This window comes from Aulonocara sp. 'chitande type north' Nkhata Bay, linkage group LG1 (genome assembly GCF_057382095.1).
Source record: "Aulonocara sp. 'chitande type north' Nkhata Bay isolate Kocher_YH1m ecotype deep benthic linkage group LG1, A_spYH_male_GT1.1, whole genome shotgun sequence".
In the NCBI taxonomy this organism is placed as follows: Eukaryota; Metazoa; Chordata; class Actinopteri; order Cichliformes; family Cichlidae; genus Aulonocara; species Aulonocara sp. 'chitande type north' Nkhata Bay.
The window spans coordinates 24,977,211-24,998,214 of NC_141344.1; the positions used below are offsets into that span (position 1 = coordinate 24,977,211).

A 21,004-nucleotide genomic window follows, 5' to 3' on the forward strand; every position below is an offset into this window, starting at 1 on the left:
TATTGTTTTGTTAGAATTGCCCTGCCTAAGTATGCCAATCTTGTAGCATCTCACTGATAAAGACGTTATTGCTATCATTATTAGCACTCAGAGCACATTACACTCCAAAAAAGGCCCACCTTAAACACGAAGTAGGAATCTTTCACCTGATGCCATAACAGATAATTTAAATGTTACACGTGAAATTATAAAGTGAGGTAAGTGGCAATGTGAAACCTAATATACAGCTTTTTAAAAAAAAATCTACTACATATTATAATCTACAAAATTATAATCTATCATAATCTAGTGAAATAATATAATAATAAGTAAAAAAAACATTTATAGTAGTTTAGCAGTGCCATCTTTTCTTGGATGCTTAGCAACGGCGAGACATTTGCGCCATTTTTTTCTCGTCTTTTTTGGCGTGACGTTTGTGTGTGTGTGCGCGCGCGGTGGGGGGGGGGGGGGTATTAATGATAATTTGGACTTTAAGAATAATTAAAAGTATTATAACTATTCCTGATACTAGAGCAGCCTGTTCAGCACAGAGTTTTGTGGTTATTTACCTACACAGTGTGTCCCGGGCCTCCTTTAGTAAACCTATTTTCTGCATGAGTTCAGCCTGAGCCGAGCCGCACGCGCACGCTCGGGGGAAAAAATAACGGCACAGAGCGCGTGAGCGTGCGTGCAGCGTTCCCTAGCTGCCTCCCCTCTCCTCACGCTCCACACACACACACACACACACATAACCCCTCTGCTGGCAGCTGCCTGTGCTCCCCCCATCTCACCCGACGAAAAACACTTTCGGGAAGAATAAAGTTTTTTCCCTAACGGACCTGCCGCTCAGCCAGTCTCTACTCGCATCCAAACCGTGGCCTAGCAGGAGGAACGGCTCGACTATGTGGAGAAAGAAGAGGGCTCTTGGGGAACCCCTGGCTTGTCTCGTGTTACTGGTGACGCTGGTCGATGCTTATCGGTGTAAGTACGCTTGAGGTTTTGCGGTTTTACGTGTTGAGCTGGATTGTAGTGTTTAGTCAGAATGTCCCAGTTTGAAGAGAGCAGTTCACAGACTGGATGAGACCAGCTGGGAACCGTTTCAGGACTTCAATATTTTTGTAATCACTTTTAGCATAAGTGAGGGTCACATGGCTCCGTTGTTCACCATGAAACAATGCTTGGAAAACAACGTGAAGTGCTTGTTACAGCAACTAGGGGTCATTTCTGAGAAATGGCGGTTTCGCAATAACACTCCCTACCTCTTTTCGGGCCAATTCATCTAAATGAAATTAAGCTGCCCTCTTCATCCATTTAGGCAGAAGCCTCGGGAGAGCTGTCATGACAGAGGAGGCTTTAATTCCTACGGGCATCAGTCATTTCTTTTTATTGTAATGTTGTTACAGGTGTTTATATTAACCAGCAATAGGTTTGTTGGACTCAAAACAGAGCTCACAGTTAAAAGATGTGCTACATGCATGCGCTGTACACATAAGTGTTTGTGTCTCCCATAGTCTTGAGCCAGAGTACAGCCTCGCAGTTCCTGAGCAGGCACAGGAGGGCCAACTCAATGTTTGAGGAGAGCAAGAAGGGCAACCTGGAAAGGGAGTGCATCGAGGAGCTGTGCAACAAGGAGGAGGCCAGGGAGATCTTTGAGAACCAACCGGAGACGGTGAGAGCTGACAGGGAAAGCCAGGTCAAACTGAAGTGACTAGATGGCAGTGAAGAAGAAGATGAAATAAGCAGCAAAAATTATAACAGTGGATTGGATTTTTGGCTGTTATCCAGCATGTGTTACTAATGACATTATGAAGGCACAGAGCTTTAATGAACGTGATTAGTAACACAGTAACGAGGGTGTGTAATCGGTGGTTAGGGAGCTCCAAGTCGTTTAAGATAAGAGATAAGATAAACCTTTATTAGTCCCACACGTGGGAATTTTTTTGGTCACGACAGAAAGTACAAGTTTAAGAGCAGTAAAAGTTAAGAAAAACTCAATAGAATAGGAGAAGATTAAATAGAATAACATACTATACAGCAAGAACGAGATACTATATACAATAGAATAAAGTACCAACAAAATAGAATAAAATACTGTACAAAATAGAAAGAAAAAGCTCAGTTATAGTAGGGAAAAAAAGATCTGTACTGCAAGTATTTACTGCTTCTTCATCTTCAGCTCCTTTTAGGGGGCACCACAGAGGATCATGTACCTCTATCTCACCCTATCCCTAGCATCCTCCCCTGTCACATCAACCCTCCTTCACTGCATCCATAAATCCTCTCTGTGTTTTTAATCCTGTCCTGCAGCTCCCTAGTCATTATTTTTTTTTGCCAAAATATCCACCATACCTTCTCTGCAGATGTCCAAACCATCTCAGCCTTATCTCTTGCTCTGATTTTGTCTCTAAATGTCTCCGTCTCATCTGTTTGGGCTCTTGCTGTAAAATAGTAAAAGCTAAAGATGCAGCTGCATTTTCTCCTTTCTGTCCTTATCAGTAAATACCAAACTATCAACAGCCTTTTTTTTTCCTTTTTTCTTTTTTGCAGGAATACTTTTACCCTAAATATGTTGGTAAGTCTGCTAAATGAATCACATTTCTTAATATTTTTGTCTATTTTGAACTGTTTGTCTCAAATAAACGCTCATTTTTTTCTGCAGCGTGTCTGGGTTCACACCGTGTCGGCATAAATAGCCAGCACTCAGATGCCGGCATCCCCTCTAACCTACGTGCCTGTGTGAAAGGTGAGCTTAAACCTCAAACTAAGCTTTTTATATGCCTGTTACACTTCTCTGTAGCTGTCAAATGCTGTGTTTCCAAAACCAGAGATCAGTAATCAGTGCACGCCGTTTCCATGCTACAAGGAGGGTTCAGAGCGCTGCGAGGACGGCATGGCTGCCTTCACATGTGTGTGCAAGCAGGGCTGGAAGGGGCTGCGCTGTGAGGAAGGTGAGTTCTCATTTAGTCTTTTGGCATTTTAAACATTTTTCATCATTTTTTACCAAAATACATCCAGCAATCATTCATTCCTAATCTATGGAACCTGCTGCTGTTATTTTTGTGCGGCGTATCGATTGGGCAGACGTCGATGAGTGTTCAGATCCTGAACTTCATGCCGGATGTAATCAAATATGTCAGAATATCCCAGGTAGCTTCCATTGCATGTGTGAAGAAGGCTACATACTCACCGACAACATCAACTGCATGGGTAAGACTCTACTGGATGGTCATTTTAATAATAATTAGGCTTAACTGATTTTCCTTATATACACTTGTTTGTGTCACGTGTGTGCCAGCTCTGTTTTTTACGGTCCCTCTGTTGGAGACACGTCACCAGCAGAGTTTTACATGGCAGCTGAGCATACAGGATATAATTCTAATTACTTTCTTTTTTATTTATTCATATGGATGCATTGCAAAACAAATTTAAAAAAAAGATCAGCTCCTCCAGCTGTTACCCTCTGGGGCCACACCACTTGTTTTTTGCAAAGCTGACCTGAGGTGACTCCTTATGTAAGAGGAAGGGGAAAGCTTTTAACATCTGAAAAGATGGTTCATCCTGATTGTTGTAAACACACCAGCAGGCTCGTAGCTCAGAGCTGTAAAAACATGCTTAAACTGTCCGTGCTTATCGTTGCCTGATTTCTCTGCATCTTGTTTTGGTGTGTGTGGGCAATCTAGTCACTGTTAGTCTTTCAGGCTGACCACTGCATGTTGAGTTCAAAGTCTTCACAAACATGTACTGAGTCAGACTGATAAATTTGCCCTCTTTATTTATTTATTTTTTGATGGACTGTTAGATAACACAGCCTGTCAGTAGAAATCAGTTATTATAACCTATTATTTAGGGATTCAAGATATTTTATTAAAATCAATCTGCCAGTTACGATAACTAGAAATTATTTACTTATATGCATTAAATTTTTGATAATTTTTGGATTCCATTTTTCCGGAGATGCCAAAAGAATCTTTGAGCTCCCCAGAGAGAAATCTTATCACCACTGTGATAAGATTTCCCATACTTGAGCACAGTCTACGTTTTTGTTTAGAAAATGTTTATATTCCTGTAAAATAGTGTCACAGGGGTCACTGTCTACCCTTTCTGAGAAACCATGATGAGATTTTCAGACTGTCTTTAATTTGCATTAATACTCAATAGTCGTTGTAGCAAATATAGAATAAATAAGTATGTAATGGAAGTGTGCATGTGGAAGTGTATTGTTAACCTCCCAAAGTAACCAGTACGTCTGTGAAAGCAGCTTTTGTGCGCATACAGCTATGTGAAAATGGAAGTTTTCAAAGGACTCTGTGCAGTTTTATGAAAACTCTGTAAAAGCAGACGTTTGGCACAATGTGACCAAATTCAACCCAAGTTCAGACCGTGCAACGCTCAGAGAAACTGACCCCACTGCTGGAACAGCTACATCAAGGCGAGGTTGCAGACTCCGATGGCATCAATCCCAGGATCCTGATGCACTGTGCTGTCTGGCTGTCTGGCATCCTGCAGCATCTCTTCACCTCTTCAAAAGGTTCTAGTGCCGTGGAAGAAAGACGCCATGTGTAGTACTAGTACCAATGAAAGCTGCTCCATCAGGGCTTAACAACATCAGACCATGTACCTTGATGTCACATGTAGAGATGGACCGATCCGATATTACGTATCGGTATCGGTCCGATACTGACCTAAATTACTGGATCGGCTATCGGAGAAAAATAAAAAATGTAATCCGATCCATTAAATATCACGAAAGCACCTCACAAAACTTGCAACACGCCGTAACTCACCTCAGAACGTTAGCACGTCGGAGCAGTATGCATCACGTGATAGAGCGGCTGTGGCATGCGGGACCTGTCGGTGGTCTGGATAGCATTTGGAGCTTCGCTAGCAACCTGGCATTTCATCTCCGACAAAGTTATCCCGAGAGAAGTAAAGCAAGTGTGTAAGTCCATCTCTGAATGTTTGTAAAGCATTCCTGCGTTAAGCTTAACAAGCGATATATGGAGCGACTGCCTCTTCTTGCTGCTACTTCAATCATGAAACGGCTTAATGATCAGCTGATCGGCTTTTCTGTCGTGAGTCCATCTCTTTTGTTTGTTTTTGGCCCACTTCACGCCAGAAAGAGGAAACCAGCGGCTGAACAACAGCAGCACGTTTAAGCTTGATCAGCTGTTGTTAGAATTTATTTAATATTACTTTCTACTCCAGGATCTTTTTCTACGTAGCTGACAGCTGGTAACTGTACAGGGGCGGATCTAGCAAAGTTTAGCCAGGGGGGCCGATAGGGCATTAACAGGGAAAAGGGGGCACAAAGACATACTTTTCTTTCTTATTCTCATTTAAAATGTCTAGCTTTTAATAAATAATTATCTGACACCCAAAGTTTTAATTTGATGCAAAATGAATAGAAGTCCATTACTGTATATAGTGACTATTAAGTCTAATATATATACCCTAGTAAGCTATAGTACTTTTTCCTTTGGGAAGGTACCATCTGTGCAGTCTGCAATTTTGTTGAAGAAAGATGTTGAATCTATTTAATATTTCTTGAAAAATAATTGATTTCTGTGCATTTTCTTTCACACTGCATCAAATTACGGTTGATTACGTCGATTAAGCATCATGAGGTGGAGCGTGAGGGGTGGTTCCCTATTTTTTATTTATTTATTTTTGTTGTTGCTGGGAGTTGGAACCCTATTAGTTAGGTTGCTTAATATTTACGCTAAGTACTCTTTAAAATACCAGAATAGGGAGGATGGTGTAGGTTTAAGTTTATTAGATTGATCAGTATTGCTGAACTACGAAATATTTTTTTTTTGCATACAGGTATAACAGAATAGCTTTAGTGTAGTTGTTGTTTTAAACTTGAGTATGAACTTATACAAAATGCAGCAAGATATTTAAAAAACAGTTTTGTTGATTAAAAAACACTATATCGGATTCATATCGGTATCGGCAGATATCCAAATTTATGATATCGGTATCGGTATCGGACATAAAAAAGTGGTATCGTGCCATCTCTAGTCACATGTTATGAAGATGCTGGAGAACTGGTTCTGGCCCGGCTTAGCTCTCAAGTGAAATATGCGTTTGAGCCTTTTCAGTTTGTTTACCAGCCTCATATGGAGGATGTTGTTATTTACCTGCTGTAGCATGCTCACTTCCACTGGCATTGGGAGAATCATGTTGTTTGATATTTCCAGTTTCTTTAATACCATTTAACCATCTCTCCTGAGTCAGACACTTTTTAGGATGAGTGTCACATCATCTACTGTCTGTCACATGAGGGAGGCATGATCCAAAGTGCATTATTCAACAGAACCCCCCCCCCCCCCCCCCCCCCCCCCCTCCTAAAAATCAGAGTCTTATTTAATGCTGGAAACCTGACAGAGAAAAACAGCTAACTAACTAACTGGATTGAGACTTAGACAAAATATACACACTGAGGATAATGAGGAAACGTGGCACAGATGACGCTGATCAGGGATAATGAGAAAAGAGAAGCAAAATTTAGCATATTCTCTCATCCCATGTACATTATCAAAATAAAACAGAAAATAACTAATGCTGAGACCAGGACTAAGATATATACATTTGACACAAAGACAGAAGATAGGAAACAGAGACACGACTGGAAAGACAGAATAGGAAAACTAAAAGGTGATTAATAAACTTATCAACTAATGTAAAAACTGAAATACAAAATAATCGAAATACAAAACCAGAAAACAGCAACTAGCCCAGAACCTGTGTCAAAGACCCAGGGACCTTGACACTGTCTCCTGGATTGCTGACTATCTCTCAGAGAGTGTTCAGTTTGCATTGGCAGAGAGCACTCTGTTTCAGGATCAAAAAAAATATTCACAAGGCTGGAGTGATCATTGGCCAGAATTTACTGTATACTATTTTTATTCTTTATGCTATCTATCTATCATGTTTGGAGAAAACCAAACACAGCATATCAGCACAAGCACCTCACACCATCTGTCAAGCACGGTTGTGGAGGGGAGATGATTTGGGCACCTGGCAGACGTTAAGTCTGCTCTGAACTCCTCTGTGTACCAAAGTAATCTGGAGTTAAATGTGGGACTGTTTGGTCCAAATTGGGTCATGCAACAGGGAAATGATCCCAAGCAGAGCAGCAAATCAACAACAGCATGTTTTTTTTTTAAAAAAAGACTCAAGGTGCTGCCATGGCCCAGTCAAAGTGCAGACTTCAACCTAACTAAATGCTGCTGTGGGACCTTAAGAGAAAAGCTCACAAACCTGAATGAACTGAGGCAATGATGTAAAGAAGAGATGGCCCAAATTCCTTCACAGCAATGTGAGAAACTGATAAACACAGAAAACAATTACTACAAGTTATTTCTACTAAACGACTGCACAGAGACCTACGAAATCCTTCTTTTTCACCTGTCTGTATCTCTGCTTGCACTACAGTAAGGCAATTCATTAAAGTGTGTTTTTCATTTGAAACATTAAAAGAAATCAGATTGTCTTTTATGTGTATTAATTGTACTTCATCCGAGTAGCAAAAATGACACTTTACTTCCTTATTCTGAAGTTCAGATTCCAACCACTCTGTTTGCTCATCGTCACTTTTCCCATCACACCTTCCAGATGTCAATGAATGCCTGCTATACCGCAGCATCTGTGGAAGGCAAGCTGAATGTGTCAACATACCAGGCACTTACGACTGCAGATGTCCTGTGGGATATAAATATAACTTCACCTCCAGGACATGTGATGGTAAGCTTTCAAATTTATCACCCAGACGCAGAATCAAGGGTCACTGCTAATAAAGTCTTCCCAACCTGTCATTGCAGACATGAACGAGTGTGAGATGAACGTGTGCAAGGGGGTTTGTATAAACACTCAGGGCAGCTATTTGTGCTACTGCGATGGTCGCCAGGGTTTGCATCTGGCACAGGATAGGCAGAACTGCAAGAGGATCCCCGTGTGTCTCAACCTGCTTGAGGAAAAACACCCTGAGATGCTTTACTTGGGAGAGCAGTTCGCAGGCCTTCCTGTCATCTACCTGCGCTTCCGCCTGCCGGAGAACACAAAGTAGGTGTTTGTCACACACACAGAAACACACACACGTATTAATGTAGAGGACCAAGAGTCACAATACATGTAGTGCAAAGATGTTACTTTTTTATGCTAAAGGTTTTCACTGTTGTCTCAGCCCTGAATCAACAGGGTCTCATAGCCAGTGATGGAAATAACGGCGTTACAAGTAACAGCGTTACTTTTTTTTAGTAACGAGTAATCTAACTACTTACTATTTCTGTCGTTACAACGCCGTTAGCGTTACTAACAAGAAAATGCGGTTACTATTTTTCAACAAACAGACGGTTGAAGCTGTGTTCAGCTTACTGCATCTTATATCAGTTGCACGGAAGTAGCTGCCTACATAAGTAATCTGGACGCTACAGCTTTAAGCAGCTGCGCACGCTCCCGCGCGGGGCAATCACTTTCTAGCAGTGATTGCCGCAACACCTGGAGCTAGGGGGCAAAACAATCGCATGAGTGCTGGTGTTTGACTGAGGAAGAATAAAGTAGTCGTGGTTAGATGACACTTAAGATGACAAACCAACAAGGTGATATATACCAGTTTTTAAATTGTGCGTAAAACCAGAGTCATGATAAGCAATATATACGCTGTGTTTTTTCCTAAATAGTTTCGTCACGTTTACTGTCTAAGGACAGTGCTAGCAAGCACTCTCTGCTTATGACCAAAAAAACAAACAAAACAAAAAACACCCCTTTTGTGTTGGTGGAAAAATGCACCATGTCGACCAATCAAATATGATATGGCAACATGACATTTGGTTGTTTAGGAAGGGGGGAAGTTTTAGGAGTGACGGCGAGAGAGAGAGAGAGAGGGAGAGAGAAAGACAGCAGCGAGAGAGCGAGTTTTGAGATGTGAGAGATTTAGCGTGACGTTTAGCGTGTTTGGGGTGTGTAGTTCATGTGTTGTCTTGTGTAGTTAGTGTGTAGTGTTGTGGATAGTTTTGTGTTGTGTGTCAGAACAATGAGGCGACTGCTGTCTCCAGGTAGAAAACAGGAGGAGTGGTACACCTCCTGCTGTCAGACCTGCAGGTATCAGGCTGTGATGTTCTCCTTTATAGTGGGCAGAAATGTTTGGAGTGGCACAAATAATTTGTGTGGCATCTTATTGAATGCAGAACACCTGATTGTTATTTAAATAGTTTGAAATGGTTATTAAAAAAGGGGGTAAAAGGTAAATGGTGCATATGATTTTAAAATTGACAAAAATTAAATTTGCATTTAAAGTTATGAAATAAGATTAAACATGTTTGTGGTTGTTACAGTAAAAAATATAACTCCTTCTACTCGGATTTTATGTTTTTTGTCTGATTTGAGATCAGTTGTGTTAATACAGTATGTCAAAATGAAAACATAACTGTAAATTCAGCCATGTGAGGTTGTGCTGAAAAGGATGATACCAAACAAGGCAAGTAAATAGTTTTCAAAGGTGAAATGTAGAGGTAAAATCAAAAGTGTTTAAAAATGGCCAGTTATACCCTGGACCCCAGAGGGATAAACATTTTTTTTAAAAGTAACGCAATAGTTACTTTTCAAGTAATGAATTACTTTTAGAATCTTGTAACTCAGTTACGAACTCAGTGCGATCGCACAAACTGTGTATAAAGAGCGGTAGTACTGATTGGTGAGTGACGTTTAATTGCAGAGACAGCTTTGGTGCAGCGATTCAGAAGATTATTGACAAAACAGTCAAGTACATGGACAAAAGCCTCTCTCTTGTTTCAAGGTTTTTGACCCTTCCACTCTTCCCTACCCCAGAGAAGAGCTGGCAAATTATGGGGCTGAAGAGGTGTATTATCTTGTCACACATTTTGCCTTTTTGCTAGATGAGGAAGAGAAAGAGAAAATTCTACAAGAATGGATGGATCTAAAAATGTGGCTTGCAGAACACCGGGGTAGCAAGGTAGATTGCTTGTGCAGAGATCTCCTCTCTTTCAGATTCAGAATCTGACACAGACACAGTTCTTACAAGTTCACAGAAAGTTCTGTTCAATTAGAACAAAATATTTTAGTTGATTATTGTAATTATTATACAGTAGTTGTAATTTGTTTTAACAATTTTTTTGATTGATGTTTTGTTTCCTTTACAATATTATACATTAAAAATAATCTCTTTTTTTTTATTCGGGCTACTTAAATTTATTTTGGGCTACCAAAAACTGAAGAGTTCCTGCCCGAAGGGCTACCAGGCATTGTGAAATTTTGCGAGCCCTGCACACCATCTGAAAATCAAGTTACAGGGTTGCTACTTTGTTGAGATCCATTGTGCACTGCAGATGCACAAGGTTTGCGGTCCTACCTGGACTTTAGTGGAGGGATCTAAAAGTGGTTAAAACAATACACTGCTGCCCAAGAAGACAACTTGGAAAAGAACATTTGTGAAATTTAGGTGGTATGTTTTTTTTGTGGGGAGGGGGTCATGGTACATGGCCATAATTCAAAGAGACAGGTAATTCTGGAAATTGTGCACAATGCTGCCCTTACTTTTTTTTGCAGTGGTAACAAGTAATAAGGCACAGCTAGGGTCTTACATGTTATTCATCACTACCTGCAGGTTAATGAGAAGGGCCGTATTCTAGTTACTGTGTAAATTTACCTGTCTTCCTCCTGGTAGGTTTGCAGCCGAGTTTGACTTGCGTACTTTTGACCCAGAGGGAGTTGTTCTGTATGCTGAGTCTTCTGAAGGCTCGTGGTTCATGGTGGGACTCAGGGGCGGTCGCATTGAAGTCCAGTTCAAAAACCAGCACACATCTAAGGTTACCAGCGGAGGAAAAGCAATCAATGATGGACAATGGCATGTGGTGAGAAAGTCTGTCACTTTGTTATCATATAGTGAACATAAATCCTTAAGACTAAATTGACGAACTAAAATGATGAGAAGTCTATTACGCTGTGGTAACATGTAGTGTGCAAAGTACATGATAACAGTGACGTGCTGTATTATGATTTAGTGTTACGTGTGACACACAGATCTCTGTGGATGAGCTGGAGAGCAGCATCAGTGTGAAGATCAGCAGGGAAGCTGTGATGAGCATTAACAGCCCCGAGAGTCTCTTCACATCAGTCAATGGCAAGCTGGAGACCAAAGTTTACATCGCTGGCCTGCCTAACCGCACCGACAATGTCATCAAGCCTGTAAGCTGTTCATTCCAAGGCATTCACACATAACTAACCTTCCCAGGAGACAAGATACAGCAGGGAGGGGATTTTAGTGTTAACTAAACCTGTGTGAATTTAAATTTGTTGGCTGAGACATTGTGTTAAAGAGCAGAAGTTCACGCTACTGCACTGTTTGTTTATCAGATCAACCCCAGGCTGGATGGCTGCATCCGGGGTTGGAACTTGATGAATCAGGGGGCGTCTGGGGTAAAGGAGGTCATCCAGCAGAAGACAAGTAAACACTGTTTCGTGCATGTAGAACGAGGATCTTTCTTCACCGGGGAGGGACTAGCACACTTCAACATAGACTACAGTGAGTAAGTTATGTTACACTTTATTAATCCCTCAGGGAACATTTGGCGTCTGCATTTGGTCTACACCAACAGCTTAAAGGCATTACAGCAGCAGCTCTTAAATTTAGTTTTTGTGCAGTTCCCTGGTTTAAAGTCTTTAAGAGGGGAATTAATGCAGTGGGTTGAGAACTCTGAATTAACACAGGAACATAGTGAGTGTAAAATACCACACAGCTAGTCCTGTTAGGTTTGTGCAAAGACCTCCTGATACAGCTGATATAGATCTAAACTTATCATATGATGCATTAAAGGAAGACCTGTGATCTTTTATGAGCCGTGAGAGACATTTTGCTGGCATGTTTTGGGTCCACTTTTCTCATCAAAGGCAAGGATGACCTCAATTCACTATAAAGTTTTTAATTAAATTAAATTTTATTTATATAGCGCCAAATCACAACAAAAGTGGCCTCAAGGCGCTTCATAGGTTTTATGAAGTTTCATAGGTTTTATGTTTTAGCCCTTACTATCATCTTACGATAAGATCTTTTTCATGTGATTGGAGTGGTCTGTTAAAATCAACCCTCTGGAGAAGTCTAAAGATAACAGTCCACTGGGGGGCTCCCTTGACAACTGCATACTGTTATCTTCTGCTAAAAGCGGATTCAAAGGGATGTGATCAGTTTGAGGAATCTGATGGAAAAGGGAAAACATCAGTTAGAGGCTGGTGAAGGGTAAACATTGTGTACTGTTAATGAGAGCTTACTCATCACACTTTTTACTGAAGAAGCGGGCGATGTACAGCAGGTAGGCAGCTGGGAATTTAGGAGAGGCAGATGAGACGAGGAGGAAAGGGGTAGGCAGCTGGTAAGCAATAATCCGGGTAAGTAATCCTGCAGACAGGTTGAACATTGACGTGTTGGTCCGGAGAGAGGAATGCTGGCTGGCACTGTTCTCCTGGTGCATAAACAGTTATGCAGTCTTGAGAGACGAGACTCTGCAGTGATGAAGATCACTAATAATGTCAAAATATTAATCAGAACATTGTCGTAATGGGCTTTTTACCAAAGAGGCTGAAACAATGATCAGGCAGGAAACAGTTGCCATGCTACTCCTTAGATACACCAGCTTGATAAAGTAAACTGTCCCCAGGTGCACATGGAAACCCCGAGCACCAAAGCCACCCTTATCCATCCAACTGTTCCTAAAGAAATAGACAAAAAATAAAAAACAGGCTTTTGGACTAACAGACTTTTTCCAGATACCTTTAGAGGTTTTTTCATTTGCATCTATCAGCAGCAGGAATTCTAAAGAGACATACTGTACATCCCAGTGATACCCACAACAGTAACATAAAGTATGCTGTGTGTCTGTTGTGTGTCTCAGAGAGCACCAATGTTGGAGAGGTAAAGTGCACCTGAGGTTACTCTTTCTGTTCTCGAAATAACGTAGCATTACAAGGAACTATTTTTTCGATGTCGTTGCTTGCTCTGGTGTACTGCACCTCCCAGACCTCCCATATCCAAGAGCTTGACTAGCAAACCTTTTTTGCTGCGTTACCAGCATATGCCAGTGTGTGGCCACCCTGGATAGGTCACCTGTTCATTGCATTATCATGTTACGTCCCCAGCCTACAGGTAACCTGGACATAACATGAGACACAGTTCATGAATCCTGATGCATGGCCCTGAATCATAACAATTATTGTTATTATTATCTTGATGTTGTTTGGTTGACTTCTGCCTGGTTACTTTAGGTTTACCCTACACAACACGACACACCTGCTGACACACTGATTAGCATGCCTCGTTAAGTTAATTATGGTCTTTGCTTAATTTCGCTAACAATTCGGTAAATCCTGAGAGGAGAGACAAATCCCTTTAAGGTTGGTCCTTCCCAACATCTGGTGTGAATATCTGCCAAATCAAACATGTGGAGTTACTTCTTGTGAAGAAAGGAGCGACTGAAAGTAGATCCTTCTTAATTTTTTCTTCAAGTTGTGTCTCTACCATTTTTCGTGATTAATCTTGAGCTGGATCATGACAATACAGAACTATAAAAAAGCTTATTTGATACAGAAACTCCCATTGCTACATATAGAAGGAACAAGGGGCTCCGGAACTGAATGATCTGCTTGTGAAAATCATGTGACGGCCATATACATTGGCCAGATCTTAGACTTTTACCCAGCACGTCATTAGAAAGCCATACTAACACTGGATAAGGCCTTCTTCTCAAAACAGCTTCATTTGATGGTGTTATAGATCCCACAAGCTGTTCCACTAATTTGAGACACTGCTCCATGTTGATTTCATCACACATCATTTTTGCAGATTGTTCAGCTGCACGTTAATGCTGCCAATCTTCTGTTCTGCCATATCCCAGAGGTTTCCTGGTTAGATCAGGTGACTGCAGAGGTCACTGCAGTACACTGAATTCACAGTCATGTTCATTAAATAATAATAATAATAATAATAATTAGGGCTGAACGATATATCGCATTTGCGATAATATCGCGACATGATCAAGTGCAATTTTCTAACCGCAAAGGCTGCGATTATACTGCAATTATATTATACAATTCATGGGCTGCATCCTCCTGAGGCCGCATTTGTAGACCGATTACGTCACAGCGACGCGCCGAAGGCTGTCCAAATTACTACCATATCCCAGAATTCATAGCGCGGCCCAGCCAAACTCCAGTTTCCAGCAATGGCGGCCGCTACTAAGTTTTAAAATTACTCATACTAATCTTTCTGGGTCACAAAATAAACTTTTAACATATTTTCAGGCGAGAAAGTAGTTGTGTAAACATCAAATATCTGCTCGGTTTATCAAGATATCCCATATTTGCAAAAGTGCTTCGACGTTTTCAGAGGCGTCTGCTACCCACCAGCTAGCCGGGAGCTCGAGGGTTACTGATGCGGCCGAGAACGGCACTACTCCCGGCACATCATTTTCAGATCACCGCGGAGTTTCGCTGCTCGGGTTAAACGTAATATATAAGTCACTTAGACAACCTAAAAATGTTATTGTTGGGCTTTTTTCAGTGTTTTGTTTGTTCGTGAGTAAATCGGTTTGGCTGAGATTAAAGTTATTAGATTAGATAAAATAAAACTTTATTAATCCCCCGGGTGGGTTCCTCCTTGGTTTTCACACAGCTGACTAAACGTCAAACAGAAAACTTATTAAACAGAAGTATGAGACAGTCGAGAATTTACACCAGTGTCTGGTTATATTTTAGATAGCAAGAAGCAGACGGCCGAGTTTATTAAACTCCACCGAGACAGCGGTGACGCTAATCAGAACTAGCCTTCTGATTAGCTAATCAGAAGGCTAGACCGTCCAATTTCACGCCTTTAAACTTTAAAGGCGTGTTTGTGTGTGTGTTTATACAATTGCTATTATGTTTGCACTTTATGTGTAATGTTACTGACTGCAGAGATCAGTAAGATGTGTGTATTTTTTATTTATTAGTTTTATTTATTTAATATTATTTTTTAATTGAATGACTGTCTAGTAGTTCACAGATGTCGAAAAACTGAGTGTGGTAAAGCCACTGATTTTTTTTTATGTATATTTCTGCAATCTGCACATTGTACTGACTTTCATTTTAATGTTTACACCAGGGTTCCTTGTCAGCACTTTATGCTCAGATGTTTGTAAGCTAAAAATAAACTATTGTGTATGTTCAAATATACTGTTGTGATTGAAGAAGTTAAATAAAAATGTCAGTCATCAATTCATGCATCACCTCATGTCATCATAACAGAGGTCTGTCTTCCAGGAAAGAACAGTTTAAAATTAATGTAATATAGTATTGGCCATACTATATGATGTATTGCTTGTCTTTGTTTAATAATACAGAAGACAAATACCTTAAAAAATAATCGCATATCGCATCGCAATCGCAATATTGGGGCAAAAAATCGCAATTAGATTATTTTCCATAATCGTTCAGCCCTAATAATAATAATAAATTTTATTTATGAGCGCCTTTCAAGTCACCCAAGGACACTTTACAATAGAATAAAACACTTAGTAAAACAATGGGAGAATAAGAACAATAAAATACAAGCACAAGATAAAATGAACAAACAGTGGATTCACAGTGAATATGCAGATTTGAACAGATGAGTTTTGAGTTGGGATTTAAATTGGGGGAGAGAACCAATATTTCTTATTTCAGGGGGCAGAGAGTTCCACAGCCTGGGAGCAGAGCAGCTGAAAGCTCTGCTTCCCATGGTGGTGAGGCGGAAGGAAGGTACAGTAAGCTGGATAGAAGAAGAAGAACGAAGTGAACGGGCAGAACAAGTGGTGGTTAACAGGTCAGAAAGGTGAGAAGGAGCTAGGTTATGAATGGCCTTGAAGGTGAGCAGAAGAAGTTTGAAAATTATCCGGAATTTCACAGGGAGCCAGTGAAGTTCCTGAAGAACAGGGGTGATGTGCTGGTAGGAGGGGGTTCTGGTGATAATGCGAGCAGCAGAGTTCTGAACCAGTTGAAGCTTATGGAGGGATTTTTGGGGGAGACCATGCAGAAGAGAATTGCAATAGTCAATAACAAGACTGTGTACAAGAATGGACGTAGACTGGGTGGAAAGAGAAGGAAGGAATCTGTTAATGTTACGTAGATGGAAGTAGGCAGAACGGGTGAGATTATTGATGTGAGATTTATAGGAAAGTGAACTGTCTAGGATGACACCAAGGCTCTTAACCTGAGGAGAAGGGAAAACTGTGGAGTTATCGATGGTGAGTGAGAAATGGTTTGCCTTCAAAAGGTTGGATTTGGTGCCAATAAGGAGGATCTCAGTTTTATCCTCATTGAGCTTTAGAAAATTAGAGGTAAACCAGGATTTTAACTCGGATAGACATTCTGTAAGGGAAGAAGGTGGGAGGGAGGAATCAGGTTTGCAAGAGAGATATAACTGGGTGTCATCAGCAAAACAGTGAAACTGAAGATCAAATTTGCGGAAGATGGTACCTAGAGGGAGGATGTATATTATAAAGAGAAGAGGGCCTAAAACTGAGCCTTGGGGTACACTAGAGGTGACGGGGAATAGACGAGAGCGGAAAGTCTGCTTAGAAGGACAGAGTGAGAAATGGTGTCAAAGGCTGAGCTCAGATCTAAAAGGACGAGAATGGTGAGAAGACCAGAGTCAGCTCCGATTAGAAGATCGTTAGTGACTTTAAGTAGAGCAGTTTCGGTACTGTGACATGAGCGAAAACCAGATTGAAATCTCTCGTAGATGTTATTATTAACCAGGTGTAAATGAAGTTGAGCTGCAACCACTTTTTTGAGTATCTTAGAAATGAAGGGTAGATTGGAAATCGGACGGAGGTTGTTAAAGTTGTTAGGATCTAAAGAAGGTTTTTTCAGTATAGGAGTGACTAGAGCAGTCTTCAATAAGGAGGGAACGATACCGGTGGTGAGAGAAGAGTGAATGATGGCAGAAATGAGTGGGAGTAAAGAAGAGAGGCAGGATTTCACAAGCCCCGTGGGCATGGGGTCAAGATGACATGTGGCAGGCTTTGATTTACATATTAACTCGGAAATATCAGATAAATCAGGAAGATGAAAAGTGAAAAACGGCTCAAAAAGGAGAAGAGGTTCTGGAGAGGGCGTAGACACAACATTTGATCTGAGTTGCTGGTGGATGTTATTGATTTTCGTAGTCCAGAACAGCATCAAGGAGTTGCATGTTTCAGAGGAATAGAAGTGCGGTGGTAAAGCGTTGGGGGGTTGAATTAGCTTGTTGAAAACTGAAAACAGAGTCCTTGCATTACCCTCATAAGAACTGATAATACCAGAGTAGAAGCTTTGTTTGGCATGGTAATGGAGTCTTTATACTGAAGTACGTGGTATTTATAGATTTCTGAATCAACAGTTAAACCAGATTTCTTATATTTACGCTCTAGCTGCCGAGCTTTGGCCTTCAGAGCTCAGAGGTCAGAGGTAAACCAGGGAGCAGAGCGAGCGAGCGAAGGAAACAGAGTGGGTTTTTACAGGAGCCAGAGAATCAAGGACAGTGCGTAGACAATTATTATAATATAACAACAAATCATCAGGAGTAGAATAGAAGTCCGGAGTCTGAACATTGTCCAAACTGGTAGTGAGAATGTCCATATCAATGTTCTTGATGTTGCGGAACGAGATGAGACGGGTTGGCTTGGTAGAAGAGCAGCAGAGAGTGAGGTTAAATGAAAGGAGGAAGTGGTCAGTTATGGGGATTTCAGTAGCAGAAAGATTCGAGGGAGTAAGACCAGAACAGCAGACCAAGTCCAGGGTGTGTCCTTTAGAGTGAGTGGGAACCTCTCTGACTTTTGATCTGTGAGATGATGCTGGAAACAAATCACTGGGGACATTATAACTAACAGCCGTTGGATATTTAGATCCATGACTGAATGACTGATGGTCAAAGGCCAAAGTTGCTGCATTGCTGACATGTATAGGCTGGTCGTGTCTGTGTTCCACATTATAACAGAACCCTCTATGAGTTTACAACCATGTAATTTTGAGAATGATATAACAGACCTGTGGGAAGTTATTTTGTTAAAAGTTTGTAGAGAATCCTAAATTTATAACCTGACAAAAGGAATAAATGTTTCTTGGCATGCATGTGTGTAACCAGGTGATTCTGGAAGCTGGAAAATGGATATAAAGATGAACATTCGTCCATCCACCAGCACAGGTGTCCTCTTTGCTGTTGTCTACAACAACACAGTCCCCCTGTCAGTGGCTGTTCTACCAAAGGGAAAAGATGCTGCTGTAAGTTTGGTCACATTTTGGCTGAAAATAAGCACCTGTCTATCATCCTTAAACCAATGTGCTCTCCAGAACTTGCAGGTGTTCCTGCACGATGCCTCGGTGGCCACGTTGGACACTGTGATGCTGTGTTACCCTGATCGGCTGATGGTGCAGCTGAACGTGACTCCCACAGAAATCCTGATCTCAGCTGACTCCTCCAGTGTGACTTACATGGAGTCCAGTGCCCTGCAGAAGGAGCTGGAACTCCTCAACAGCACCATGCAAAACCCTGTCAGCACATACATTGGTGGAATACCTGGTTAGTAATTATGAAGGAATTTAAGCACAAGCATTTGATGTGTGATCAAAATGAATAAAGGGTTTTGAGATTTTCATGCAGGTTATCCTCTTGAATGTGTTGCCTTTCCTGCTGGATCTGTGAGCCTTGTGTGAACAGTGGTGCTTTGAGCTGCTAATGCTAATATCCACATGTTGCCATAGTCACAGTGACAATGGTGACGGCATGCTGAAGCTTAGCAGGAGGTGTTTATTGTTTTTCATGTTTCATGATTAGCACTAAGCAGAGCTGAGAATGAAAGGAATCAGAAAACCTTTAACTAGATGACTGCACTAGATTAAAAGCACCAAAACAAGGACCCATTCATATTGAAAGTAACATGAACAACGATACTTGGTGTCATAACAACCCATCAAACAGTTACTGTGTTTCTCTCCTTCAGAAGACATCCCTTTGCCTACCACCCCTGTGACGGCCTTTTACTACGGCTGCATGGAGATCAGTATCAACAGCCAGCAGCTGGACTTCGACGAAGCTCTCAGCAAACATAACAGCATCAAGTCCCACTCGTGTCCTCCTATCACTACCGTGGTTGATGACCTGGAGGTGGCACACATGTACAGAAAGTGACCCAATTTAAAAAACCACATTGCATTAAAAAGCCCTAAAATTAGGCAGTCCCACAGGGGAAACTTCTTGGGATATTTTGGAAAGAGAATCTAGAGAGGAGGAGAAGAAGAGACGGAGGCAGAGAGTGATTTTAAGCTTTTCATCCCTACAGTGTTCTTGTTTGTACCCTGACCTATTTTGTTCTGGTATTGCTTTAGTGAGTCACAACAAAGGCTGGCTTACCAGGGAGGTAGCCGGAAGCTGGATGACATAGGTGTAGCAGTTTTTGTCTGCATTAAGTTGTTTTCCAGGAAAGTGGAAACAAAAAGGAGCTGAGCTCTGCAGCGTGCATGCCATGAGTTGAGCAACAGATGGTTATGTTTGTGTAGAAAAATAAACAAATGGTCACTGCTGACCAGGCTGTGAGACCACCTGCATCTTTGTCCCTGCTGCTGCTGAAACATGGTACTCTCTCTAAATTGTTTAAAAACAAGTAGTTGAAATTAATGTTTGTGGCAGGAGAAACCACAGAGGAGATATCTGAGCCTTCAGGTGTTCCTATCAAATTCTGTTTCATCTCCTTTGTTTAAATCACCATCTGGAGCATTTCCGAAGCCCTGCTTCAATTTACCACTGTTGTCATCAGAGGTGTACACCTGTCATAATTACAGCATTTATTGTTCTCCTGTTTATTTCCTCATCTTAAGGGTTCTCCTGGTTGTCATTTGTTTCCACTTTGTATATAAAACATGCCATCTTTAATATATAACTTACATGTAGTTGTTTGCTGTTGTGTTTGATGTTTGTTTTAATAAAACTGTATCAAAGCAACCTTATTATTGGATTCCAGCCCTGCTTTGTTTTGGTCTCTCGCCACTGCACAAAACAAGGTCAGAGACTGGGAACAGATTCAGAATTTAGTTTCATGATTCAAAATGTGTCATGATTATATCAGTGTCTTACTTGGTGAGTTTTCTCATGTTCAGCAGAAAAACCTTAAACTCATACTTCCCAGCACTGCATCTGTCCAAGTACTTGGTGACACAACAAACTCATAAATCTGCCATTTACAAAACACAGTTTGGAGGTGTTTTCACATCAAGTGATGTGCTTTTTAATTTTCTGCAAAGCCCACCGTCGTGCAGATAAGGCAAAACGGGTCAAATGTGGACTGAAATCTAAAGAAATTACTGAAAAACATGTTGCACAACTTCCAGAGTAAACGAAACAAAAGACTGTTACTTTGCAAAGGCCTGGATAAAAATAAACTTCCCTGAAAATGAAAGTAAAAGTGGGCATAAGACTATTGAAAAATACTCAGTTACAAGAAACTGTTGAACTTTGAACACTGTAAACAAGTATGCAAGCCCTGTATATTCAACAGAAGACTAAACACACATTATCCATGCAGCTGAATGGCTCCTTGTGTAGCTGTGTCATTATGTGTACCATAAATTGGTATTTAAGCACTTAATGTCATTTCACTACTTTAAATGCTGTTTAGTAGTTAAATCTATAACAAAGAACATATTTTATAAGTAAATGTTATGACCAATGCTGAGCTATAAGTTATTTTTCTACTGTAAAATCTGCAAAGCTGTTCAAATTAAGGACTATACTTGGGGGATATATGTATTTTATTTGCATTTTTGTTCCTTTATAGCTACTCCACTACTTCCTAGCTTAACTAATCAGTATTTCACACACATTATCTATAATAATACAGTTTATAATGATAATAATAATAATAATAATAATAATTAAAGTAACAAAAGCTTTGAAAATAAATATTACTGAGAATTAAATTGGGCACTCTAAGACTAACACTTCCAGTTAAAGTTAGAAGTCAGAATT

The 21,004-nt window shown here is 40.7% G+C and overlaps 1 protein-coding gene across 2 annotated transcripts; it reads left to right on the forward strand.

The window, feature by feature from the left end:
- Nucleotides 1-509: 509 nt before the first annotated feature.
- On the forward strand, nt 510-19,986 carry pros1 (protein S). 2 transcript variants are annotated; one of them, XM_086290018.1, is made up of 14 exons: nt 525-960; nt 1,491-1,648; nt 2,527-2,551; nt 2,639-2,722; nt 2,805-2,927; nt 3,061-3,186; nt 7,597-7,725; nt 7,803-8,043; nt 10,664-10,850; nt 11,020-11,184; nt 11,353-11,521; nt 18,128-18,264; nt 18,334-18,562; nt 18,984-19,986. In XM_086290018.1, exons 1-14 carry the CDS (start codon nt 882-884, stop codon nt 19,169-19,171), a joined length of 2,040 nt encoding a protein of 679 aa, XP_086146144.1. In that variant the 5' UTR covers nt 525-881; the 3' UTR covers nt 19,172-19,986. The 2 variants fall into 2 exon arrangements, with proteins under 2 accessions (XP_086146136.1, XP_086146144.1); XM_086290010.1 differs by having other exon boundaries at nt 510-960; nt 18,128-18,562.
- Nucleotides 19,987-21,004: the final 1,018 nt, after the last annotated feature.

Bases quoted from the DNA above. Each gene is read 5' to 3' on its own strand.
- pros1 (XM_086290010.1), top strand. From the start codon at position 882: ATGTGGAGAAAGAAGAGGGCTCTTGGGGAACCCCTGGCTTGTCTCGTG. The intron at 2,552-2,638 runs GTAAGTCTGCTA...TTTTTTCTGCAG, and splicing joins CTTTTACCCTAAATATGTTG to CGTGTCTGGGTTCACACCGT. The intron at 2,723-2,804 runs GTGAGCTTAAAC...TTCCAAAACCAG, and splicing joins CCTACGTGCCTGTGTGAAAG to AGATCAGTAATCAGTGCACG.